The sequence below is a fragment of the Peromyscus eremicus genome, chromosome 23, assembly GCF_949786415.1.
Source record: "Peromyscus eremicus chromosome 23, PerEre_H2_v1, whole genome shotgun sequence".
Taxonomy (NCBI): Eukaryota; Metazoa; Chordata; class Mammalia; order Rodentia; family Cricetidae; genus Peromyscus; species Peromyscus eremicus.
Window position 1 is genome coordinate 37,143,728 of NC_081438.1, and position 12,052 is coordinate 37,155,779.

A 12,052-nucleotide genomic window follows, 5' to 3' on the forward strand; every position below is an offset into this window, starting at 1 on the left:
ACCCTTCCCTCCCCCAGCCAGCCTGTCAGCTTCTGGGAGCTCCTCAGTGAGGCCTGGTGCCTAGAGGTTACCTACCCCACCTGTGCTGTGACTGGGGCTGGCCTGCTTTTGTGCAGGTGAGCACAGCTGCTGTGAGGTCCTGAGTGTGATGCCATGTCGTGGCCAGAAGACAGCTTTCCCAGCGCTCCTCCATTTTTCAACTGTTACCTTTATGCCTGTTTTTCTTATTTATAGGTGTGGGTGTTTTGCCTTCATGTATATCTGTGCACCCCATGTAAATGCCTGGTGCCCAGGGAGGCCAGAAGAGGGTGTCAGATCCCCTGGAACTGGGGTTATGGGCAGTTATGTGGGTGCTGGGAATCGAACTCCAGTTCTGCAAGAGCAGCCAGTGGCCCTAACCACTGAGTCATCTCCCCACCCTTTGTTTTGTTTTTGAGACAGGGTCTCTTGTACCTCAGGCTACCCGTAAGCTCCCCAAGGAGCCAAGAATGACTTTGAATTTTTTAAGACTGATTTTTTCCAGTTGTGTGTGTGCATGCACATGTGCGCAGGTGCCCTCTGACCAACCCTGGGGGCTGCAGTTAGAGGCTGTTGTTAGGGCCTTGTGGGTGCTGGGAATCAAACTCTGGTCTTCTCTACTAGCACAGTGTGTGCTCTTAACCCCTGAGCTGTCTCTCCACCACCTTGATTTTAAAATTCTGACCCTACTGCCTCTACCTCCCAAGTGGTAACATTACAGGCATGTGTTTCTGGGGCTCTAACCCAGGGCTTTATATAAGCCAGCTAGGCAAGTACTCTGCCAACTGAGCTACATTCCGGCCCTTTGTTTTGTAACTTTTAGAAACATGCACATATTTTTCATAAAATATAGGCTAAATTAAATCAAAATAAACAAAAAATTCCTAACTCCTAAAAATCAAGCAAAATCAAGCAAATAGCCCTGAGTAAACCATTGTGTGAGGCACAAAGAAAGGAAGTATTTCAAGTGATCTAAAATTTGACTGTATTTCTAGAAGACAAAAGAAGATACAAAGAACTTGTTTTCCTTCACTGTGGTGTTGATAATGCTGATACCTGAGCACCCTGGGCATCAGTGGCTTTGAGTCTGTCGGTTGAGAGTGGCGGGGCCCTGCCATCCTCTCAGCTCTGACGGGAATATAGGTGTCCTGAAAACATGGTACAGTGGGATAGAATTCAAGGTCAAAGCCAGAGAAGTCAAAACTTTATCTCTCATCCTAAATTAGAATTGGAAATATTCATAGGAAGTTGTATTGCATTATTTTTCAGATAACACTTGTTTAGTTCTGAGACCCCTAGAAATACTGACTGCCCAGCCCTTAGCAGTGAGGTCTGGTGCCAGCCTGTTATCAAAGTACTGTTTCTCACTAAAAGGAGACAGGGTTCCTAGAGGGACCATTGCTTGCACATCTGCAGCCTTGCTCAGGGTAAGCCAGCCTGTAGGGTCAGAGGCCACAGTCCGGCAAGATAGCCTTCATTTCTCATACCAAGATTCCCAAATGCCCTCAGGCTTCGGCGCTTCACTAGAACTTACAGAGTTGCTAGAATCTGGTACACTTGTGGCTTCAGGTTGTTACAGGAAGGGATCCAGATTAGATTAAGGCAGGATAAGAGGCCTGAAGCAGGACATCTGGGAGGGTTCAAAACCAGAAGCCTCTCAGCCCCTCCCCTACAGAGTCAGAACATGCTGCCTACCCCAGGGCGCGGAGGACTGGAATGACGCCAGTCAAGGAAGAGCCATGAATCTTAGTGTTCAAAGTTTTTATTGTGGCCCCTTGTGTAGGTGTGAGTGATTGATTGATTGATTGATTACATGGTTGACTGAGTGTTTTCATGGTTGACTGGTTGAGTACGTGGTTGATTTTTAGTTTCCAGGTTGACCCATATCACATGACCTGAAGCTCTCCCCTTATGTCAACATAGTTGATCTTTCTTGTGTGACTAGCCCTCCTCTAAGACTGGAAGGTGCAGCCAGCTCCACCCTCAACAAAGACATTTCTATCACATATGATGTGGATTAGTTTCCAGAAGCTGAAGGCAAAGGCCGCCCTCCCTTTAGGTCAAGCCAAACTCCTGCTCCACGGGAACAAACGCTGTAAGGTCTGGAAAATCTTGTCATGCCAGAAAGCAAAGAAACTGTCAGAGACTAATATCAGGCTGGAAATCTCTGGAACCAGTTTGAAGTCAAAGATGCTATAATTTGATCAAAAAATATGAAATAATAATGATTGAATCACCCAAGACATGTTGAAACCCTTAAGGCTGTGTGCTGGCTGGTTTTATGTCAACTTGACACAAGCTAGAATCATCATGAGGGAGGGAGCCTCAGTTGGGAAAATGCCTCTAGAGGAATAGGCTGTAGGCAAGCCTGTAAGGCATTTCCTTAATTAATGATCAACAGAGGAGGGCCCAGCCCATTGTGGATAGTGCCATCCCTGGGCTGGTAGTCCTGGTTCTATAAGAAAGCAGGCTGAGCAAGCCATGAGGGACAAGCCAGTAAGCAGCACCCCTCCATGGCCTCTGTATCAACTACTGCCTCCAGGTTCCTGTCCTGACATCCTTTGATGATGAACTGTCATGTGGAAGTGTAAGCCAAAATAACCCTTCCCTCTCCAACTTCCATTTGCTTATGGTGTTTTATCATACCAGTAATAACCATAAGGCAGGTTGTAAGAAATATCACAGGTTCAGTCCATTATCATCATGGCGGGGAGCATGGTGGCAAGCAGGCAGACGTGGTACTGGAGAAATCACCAAATATCCTACATCTTGCAGGCAACAAGAAGTTGACTGTCACACTGAGGAAATCATGAGCAAAAGAGACCTCAAAGTCCACTGCCACAGTGACACTCTTCCTCCAACAAGGCCACACCTCTTAATAGTGCCACTCCCCTTGGAGGCCATTTTCTTTCAAACCACCACAAGCCCCAAACTGGAAGGAATCTAAATGGCCATCACCTCCCACATGGATAAGCAAGTTGTGGTTGTACCCTTAAACTCACACTGCCCAACGGTGTGGAGAAACAGCATGGTTGAGATAAACTAACTGCCCGGATGAATCTCAGGAGTGTTATGAAGAATCTAGATACAGAACATGATAATGTATGGTTCCATTTATTTGGCTTTATAGAGATCCCAAACTAGGAACATCACCAGTTGTTGGGAGAGAGAGAGGCCTAGAGAAGAACCCACAGAAAGTTCTGTATCTTGACTGTGTCTTTGTCAAGGCCTAGAAAACTGATCACTTCAGTAGATAAACTTGAGGACTACAGAGAAGGATTAGTGGTTAGGAGCACTGTTGTTCTTCCAGACCTGGGTTCCCAGCACCCACATGGTGGCTCACAACCACCTGAAATGCCATTTATGGGGGAGGGGGTGTCTTGGCACCCTCTTCTGGTCTAATAGGCACCAGGCTTGTACATGGTACACATACACATATGCAGGCAAACACTCTACACATAAAATCAATCTTTTAAAAAGAGGTAAGTTGTATGCAGATCATGCCATCGTACATATTTTTAAAAAGGAGGCTGGGGACTTGACTCGGTGCCTAAGCACTTGCCTAGTGTGCACAAAGTTCTGTGTTTGATTTCCCAGGATGGCAAAAACATGTACAAACTCCAGGATTTGATTGTGTCCATGCAGAGACCATCAGTTTGTACCTAGAGTTTTTCTGGTCCTGCCTAGCCCAGTCAGGACAAATCTCTCTCACCCACCAGTCCCACAGCTGCTCAGACCCAACCAAGTAAACACACAGAGACTTACTTTGTTTACAAACTGTATGGCCGTGGCAGGCTTCTTGTTATCTACTTCTTCTATCTTAAATTAACCCATTTCTATTAATCTATAAGTTGTCATATGGCTGGTGGCTTACCAGTATCTTTACATGTTGCTTGTCATGGTGGCAGCTGACAGCATCTCTCTGCCTTAGCCTTCTACTTCCCAGAATTCTCTTCTCTCCTTGTCCTGCCTATACTTCCTGCCTGGCTACTGGCCAATCAGTGTTTTATTTATTAACCAATCAGAGCAACACATTTAACATACAGAACATCCCACAGCAATCAGTGGCTGCTGAATCTGTCAGGTGAAAAGTGATGGAACGCTAGCTTAGGTTTCTAATGCTGTGATAAAACACCACGATCAAAAACAACTTGGGGAGGAAAAGGTTTATTTCATCTTTCAACTCTCAGGTCACAGTCCTATCACTGTGGGAAATCAGGGCAGGAGCAGATGCAGAAGTCATGGAAGGGTGCTGCTTACTGACTTACTCAGCCTGCTTTTTTGTTTGTTTGTTTGTTTTTTGAGGCAGGGTTTTTCTATGTAGTTTTGGAGCCTGTCCTGGATCTCGCTCTGTAGACCAGGCTGGCCTCGAACTCACAGAGATCCACTTGGCTCTGCCTCCCGAGTGCTGGGATTAAAGGCGTGCACCACCACCATCCACCTAGCCTGCTTTCTTATAGAACCCAGGACCACCAGCCCAGGAGTGAGTGGCACAGTGCACTGGGCCCTCCCACATCAGTCATCAGTCAAGAAAATGCCCTACAGGCCAGTCTTGCCTGTGGAGGCCTTTTCTCTATTGTAGTTCCCTCTTGGATAACTCTAGCTGTGTCAAGTTGATGGGGAGAAGGGTCACTTTCTGCTGAATGTTGGGTTGTGACATATCCAACTGTATTAGTGATTTTTTTTTTAAGATTTATTTATTTATTACGTATACAGTGTTCTGCCTGCATGCATCCCTGCAGGCCAGAAGAGGGCACCAGATCTCATTACAGATGGTAGTGAGCCACCATGTGGGTGCTGGGAATTGAACTCAGGACCTCTGGAAGAGCAGTCAGTGCTCTTAACCGCTGAGCCATCTCTCCAGCCCATGCTTATATTTTAGGGTGCTGGGGATAGAGCCTGTGTTTGGCCTTACACACTGGTAGGCAAGCTCTCTTCTACAGAGTCACAGCCATAGCCCTCACATAGGTAATTCTTCACAAAAAAAGAACACACACACACACACACACAAGACACCCTGGTCAAGACACAGGGTCTGGTCCATTTCTAAAGGTTGTAATCACAGCATCCAAGATATAGGATTTTACAGGTCAAGGAAGCGGTGCCTTTAACAAATGATTACAAGAAAAAGATCCTGTGAGTTAATAGATTCAAGGAACATCAAATAAGATGCTTTGCTAGGATCTGACGCGTTCATCTAATTATTCTTTATCAATAAAAACTCGGGAGTCAGCCGGGCGGTGGTGGCTATCGCCTTTAATCCCAGCACTCGGGAGGCAGAGCCAGGTGGATCTCTGTGAGTTCGAGGCCAGCCTGGGCTACCAAGTGAGTTCCAGGAAAGACGCAAAGCTACACAGAGAAACCCTGTCTCGAAAAAAAAAAAAAAAAAAAAAAAAACACTCGGGAGTCAGATATTGGGATAAAAACCTAAATGATTAGAGAAGCAGCAGAGAAGCGACCAAGTAATCTCCTCTTTCCCTCATTTCTCAATTCCAAAAGACCAATTCTCTCTAAGCCCCGCCCTACTACTACTCCTGTGTTTCTGTCCTCAGTCCTCCAAAACCTCTATGGCTAGTTTTGGTCAGCTAGTAGCTCTAGCGCTCCACCCTCTGACCCAAAGCAAACTTTACTGGCAGTCTCAGGAGTGTCAGAATGCAATCAAAATATCACACAACAAGGATCCTCGTCTAATGGAGGGTTGGAGATGGCTCAGTGGTTAAGAGCATGGCTGCTCTTCCAGAGGACCTGGGTTCAGTTCCCAGCACCTACACGGCAGCTAATTCACAACTCTAACTCCAGTTCAGGGGATCTGATGCCTGCCTCTGGCCTCTCAGGCACCAAGCACACACGGTGCACAGACATACAAGCAGACAGAGTATATACGTGAAAATAAATCTTTAAAACTTTTAAAAATAAAGTAACTATTAAAAGACACTTCGGGGCTAGGGGATGGACAAACTCAGATGGACAAGCTCCTGGACTTGCAAGCATGAGGACCTGAGTTCGAGGCCCAGAACCCATGAAAAAATGCTGAGTTTGGCAGTGGGTGCTTGTGATCGCAGGGGAGGTCGAGACGAGCTTTACTGGCCAGGCAGCTTAGCCTAACTGGCGAGGTGCGGGCAGCGAGAGACTTGTCTGAAAGGAGGTGAACAGCATTCAGAAAAATGCCAACTAAGGTGGTCCTCTGGCCTCTGGATACATGTACACACGCGTGAACTTGCCCCCCACCAACACAAACTTTAAAAGATATACGAGGGGGTGCAGAGATGGCTCAGCCGTTAAAAGTATGACTGCTCTTGCAGAGGACCCCAATTTGATACTCAGCACCCACATTGAGTAGCTCATAACCACCAGTAACTCCAGCTTCAAGGAATCTGACACCCTATTCTGGCTTCAATGAGCACTGCACTCCTTTGCACATACACAGATATGCATACACATGATTAAAAAAGGAAACAAATGCTTTTTAAACATATGAAAGAATTCGGGATATTTGAAGATACTAAGAAAATTCATGGTGGATTTTTAGTCTTCATGATGGTTTTTCTGTTTTACATGGTTTTTGTTAATGTGTAGGTGTATGATGTATGAGTACGGGCCCACATGTAGGGGTCAGGGGACAACTGTGTAGAGTCTGTTCCCTACTTCCACCTCCACCTGGTTCTGGGGATCAAGGTTGTCAGTCTTGTGTAGTGGACACTTTACCTGCTGACCCAAATAAATTTTCTGTGTTCCCAAATCATCTGTCAAGCTTTAAAACTACTGATGTTTATTTATGTCCCACTGTTATGATTTTGGAGTGGGATCTGGCTTTGGTACTCAAAACACACAGCCAGGTGATTCTAAAAGGGCACACGTTTGAAAAGACACTAATTCGTGCTCGCTTTGGCAGCACATATACTAAACTTGGGACAAAAAGACACTAATTCTAGTTCATTTAAAAGAATTGTAACTGCTTACTGGGCAGATTCTAAAATGGCCTTGACCTAGGCCAGGGGCACACAGCACTCCTGCACTGAAGTATCCTGGCTAGGTGTGCAGACACCAGGCTTTGCCTGGAGAATGGACCTCTGTGCACAGATCTTCAAGGAACAGAGACCCAGCTACTCACTTGTAAACCGTGGTTTGTTTTTCGAAGTTCATAGAAAGGCTTTATTTACTCAGAGTGGTTTTAAAATTTTAAAATAGAACTTGGGTGGGATTGTTTAATTTTGGCATTCTGTAAGAACAATCACAGGAACTTGAGCAGGGGCCACACAGCGGCTGCTGAGCTAGAGGAGTGTGAGCAGGGCGCCATTTTATTTTGTACAGAAAGGGAGCATTTGGTGCTGGGCACGGCCTTGGATGCGTTTCAGCAAACACACATTTGTGCTTGCCTGGCTTCCTGGTCTGCAAAGCCATTTTGTTCTGGCCACATTCACTTCAGCTTCTCTGCAGCCCAGTGTCCTCCAGTCTGACTGGAGTTGGTTCTGGCGAGAAGAACCAACCCTTGAAGGGTCCATGGAGCAGCAGCCTGTGGTCTCACAACATGGTTGGTCTACGGTAAACGCTTTACAGTAAATGCTGGGCGCTTTCCGGAAGGGGCTGGCGTCGTCTGGAGACAGAGGAAAGCACCTACGTTATGATGCTGCCTTTTATGCCATCAGCTTTTTACTTTCTGTGCTGGGAGTTGAACCCGGGGCCTCTCACACACTGCTCAGCTACATCCCCAGCACTACTGGGAATGGTTGATTACAGCAAAGCAAATCTCTTGCCCAGTCTCCATGCAGACGTGCAGTTTTCCAGATCCATTTGGACTTGCTGCTTGTAGGTAGTCCAGGCGGCCGGCATGCCAGTGGGTAGACCACAGGAGGTGATCCCAGTTCAGTTCAGCGAGGAGGCTGGGAGGGTGTGCCTTCGTCACCGAAATCCTGCAGAGATCCAAACCTTCACTTCATACTGCCGGATCATGAGCCCAGGAAAGTTTCCGGAGACCTGCCCCCAGCTGACTGGGGCTGAAAGCTTGTGCCGCCTGCTCTCACTGCCTGATACAGCTCTGCAGTGCGGTGCTCTGCACTGGCTCTGCCTGCGCTCCTGTGGGATCATAGACTGTCCAGAGGCGTGTGCTGCAGCTCTGGAGACCTTCCCTGGGTCTCAGCAAACCTGTGTGTGCCCACCTGCTTCTGTTCCCCTCAGTATTCTCCCACATAGCAGAGATACGCCCACTGATGCCTGGTTTGTCCTCGCCACACAGGCCTAGTGGAATGTCCCGCAGATGGAAGAGACTTTTATATAGCCATTCTCACACATGCACACATACACCCACTGTTTCACATTACTTTTAGGTACAGTGTTGGGGACACAGTAAGCTTTGGGAGTGTTGTATCAAGGTAATTAAGGAGTATCATTTCTTAGATGGCCACGCGCTGAGGCATTTGATTGCCAGGTTATGAACTGCACTACCGTTGGTGACATTAAAGAACAGCATGCCTTGTGATCAACTATAGCATCGAGATAAAATATCCCCCTCTCTGCCTCGGTCTTCCCATAGGCGTCATTCTAGTCCTGGAGCCTCCAGAGTGGAAAGGGGGTGTGTGGAGCAGATGGACAGCCAGCCACTGGCATCTGTAGACTAGGGGCAGTGAGCTGCACTAATGCAACCTTGTTTTCAAACCAAGGCCTTTGTCTGCCATCAAACTAGTTGTGACTCACCACTCCCCAGTGCCTGTCGTGCTGTGCCCCCTCAGACACCCGTCCTTAGCCACGTGTGCCTCTGTTCACCTGCTGCTGGCCGGAGGAACCTCAGCTACAAGCTCCACGAAGCACTTCTTCCCACCTGCGCTTGCTTCCCTGGCTGCTGGTCCCTGGCCACCTAGACTGTGGCAAGTTTTCCCCGATTCTGCCGTAGCCAGGCTGTGGTATGAGGGCTGACTGCTGTGGTGGTGTCTGCAGTCTCCCTGGGGTGACACTGTAACGTTCAGACACATGGCCATTGCACCATCTTTCCAGGGTCCTGCTGTACCATCCTGACCAACCTGGTACCTGAATTGTTACATGTCGGGCTGGCCTCAGACTCACGGCGGTCCTCCGGGCCCAGCACTGCATGGCAAGGAAAGCTGAACCAACTCAGGAGCTTGGTTCTGTGGGAGCTGAATTATTTGTACTGATCTAGATAGTGGGTCAGCTTGGGAGGGAATTTAACTCTTGTTTATGACGTTGTTTCCCCTCTTTTCTTCCACAGGATGAAGTGTCCTCTTGCTGGTACAAATAAGAGATTCCTGATTAACACGATTAAGAACACATTGCCCTCCCATAAAGAGCAAGACCATGAACAGAAAGAGGGCAGCAAGGAACCCGGCCACAGCCAAGACCAGAAAGAGACCAGCTCCAAGAAGCACAGAAGCCGCTCCTCCAAGCGCGGCCTGCACTCAGCCCGGGGCTCCGTGGGCCACTCGCCCCCGAGGAAGCGCTCCTCCCGGGACAAGCGTGACTCGCGAGCCGGCAGGCGATGAGTGGAGCCCCAGGGCAGCCCAGTACTGTGCCTGCCACAGGGTCAGTGCGGACAGGGCGGTGGCAGGGCTCTGACACCCGAGAATGACTCTCCAGTGGGTCCTTCGCTTTGAGGTGGCTGTTGTTGTGTTGTTGTTGTTGTTGTTAACAGGAAAAAACAAAAACAAAAACCTTTACAAAACAAACCTTACCTCCCTTGTCCTGAAGGTGTCGTGGCAAGAGTCAGCGGATGTAGTGTTGCCATGCACATCCATGTTGTTTTTATCCATCTTGTTTGCAAGTTAGCTTCGGAACAAGCAGTTCTAGAAATTAAAGTTTTCAGGTTGTTGAAAACCAGTCCCAGTTCTTTGATGTGCTGCACTTTCGTGGTCATTTCCCAGATGTGCTGCACTTTTGTGGCCCTTTCCCAGATGTGCTGCACTTTCGTGGTCATTTCCCAGATGTGCTGCACTTTTGTGGTCATTTCCCAGATGTGCTGCACTTTCGTGGTCATTTCCTGGATGTGCTGCACTTTCGTGGTCATTTCCCAGATGTGCTGCAATAATGTGGCCATTTCCCAGATGTGCTGCACTTTTGTGGTCACTTCCCAGAATTTCTCAAAACAAAATAAAATACTTAGAAACGCTCTGCTTCCTCGTTTAGATGTCAGAGGCTAAGCTCGCAGTCTGACCAGTGTTATCCTGACAAAACTGGCCACACCATGTGTTTTCTAGTGACTGACGGGGTGAGGAGCGCTCACAGAGCTTTGGACTTGAGGCTCTGGGTCAGCTTTGCCAAGGGTGAGAGAATGGCTGTTCCATTCTCAAACTCGTACCTTAGATCAGGCGATTTTTCTGTACTTACATTTAAATATTTGTGGTTTGGATGGTTCTTTTCAAAGAACCCTCAATAGTTAAAAATACAATTATTTTACCAGCAGATAGCAAGCCTGACTGTGCTGATCTAAGGCATAACTGAACTTCTGAAGATGGTGGCCGCTGGGCCTGGACAATACAAGACCAATTTACAGGGAAAAAGCGGCAAGACTCTGGCATGCCTTTAGCATGTGAAGTACAGTCCATTTGTCTTCATCCGGTCAGTCAGCCAGGGCTCACTCAGAGAACCAGGCATGAAAGAGCAAGCACCTGCTGGTGCCGCACGAACTATTTCACCACTGCCCAGAGGTCTAGGCTGTGTGTCTGCCGTGTTTAAAGTATGTGCTACTTGTTCAGAACAACATTTGCTTCCTCCTGAACATTTGGGGTGCCCCCCTCACTGCCAGGGATTCCCACCTTCCATATTAGTGAACTGTCCAGTAAATGGCTATGGATTCTCTCATTTTCATTAAAACAAACAAACAAACAAAGACAAAACAAACAAACAAAACACACCTTTGGTCCAGTGAGGTGAGTCAGTGGTAGAGGTGCTTGCCACCAAGCCTGATGACCTGAGTTCAATCCCTAGAAACTACACAGAAAGAGAGCCAACTCCTGCAAGTTAGCCTCTGACCTCTACACGTACACACACACACTGACCTCTATGTACATACACATGCAAAATAAAGTAATTAAAAGGTAATTAAGTCTCTTAAAACTCAAAACTTTCAATTTAACAAATTCTGATCTGATGACTCAAATATGTCCATCTCCTAAATATTACCAAAAGACGTAACAATAACATCTGAGACATATTAAGTGGGGATTAATGGCAGATGAAAATTTGTATTAAAATGACATAGCAATACATAATCTTCCGCATAAACTACAGAAAGAAATAATTGCACCGAAAGAAACAGAGGACCAGTGAGCACTGGGGCAAATTGAGATGACCAAGTACACTCACAGTTGGTGTCTCTAGAGATAGGGATAAGTTGAGAAAAAGATTTCCAGAAATATTGACAAAAGTTTTCCAAATATAACAAAGTCTAAGCCAAATTGATGGCTCGTCCTTATAATTCTAGCACTTGGGCAAATGAGGCAGGATTGTTGTAAGTTCATGGCCAGCCTGGGCTACATAGTGAGTTCTAGATCTGTCCTGGGCTGTAAGTGAGGTACTATCTCAAATAATAAAAACCGTAAAGGCACAAACACAAAAGGGCCCACAGACTCTAAGAAACACAGACATGGAGAAGGCCACAGCAAGACACACGTGATGGGTACTCCTGTCAGCTCGGCAGACTGAGATGAGTCTAGGAGATGAGTGGAGCACACCTGTGTGTACCTGTGAGGGCGTTCTCAGAGGGGACAGAGGAAGCAGTCCGCCATTGCTGTGGCTGCACCATCCCATAGCTGAGGACCCAGGATAGCAGTACAAGGGGAAGGAGAAAGCCCACAGAAAGACCTTCCGTTCTCTCTCTCTCTCTCTCTCTCTCTCTCTCTCTCTCTCTCTCTCCCCCTCTCCCTCCCTCTCTCTCTTTCCCCTCCCTCCTTAAGTTCTCCTATTTAAATTATTATACCACATCCAAGAATTTGCCTCAGTCTCAGAGGAGACTTTGAACTTGCTAACACTGTTGGGACTGTTAAGACCGTGGAGGCTCTTGGAGATGTGCTGTGTGTATTTTGTGTTT

General features: G+C 47.2%; 1 protein-coding gene across 1 annotated transcript in view; it reads left to right on the forward strand.

The window, feature by feature from the left end:
- The window catches only part of LOC131898628 (protein POLR1D-like), a 34,202-nt gene extending 24,068 nt beyond the window's left edge, over positions 1-10,134 (forward strand). Inside the window, exon 3 of the mRNA XM_059249819.1 lies at positions 9,239-10,134. Within this exon, the coding sequence (XP_059105802.1) occupies positions 9,239-9,509 (271 nt within the window). The 3' untranslated portion in view covers positions 9,510-10,134. The remainder of the gene's footprint in view (positions 1-9,238) is intronic.
- The last annotated feature ends 1,918 nt before the right edge of the window (positions 10,135-12,052 follow it).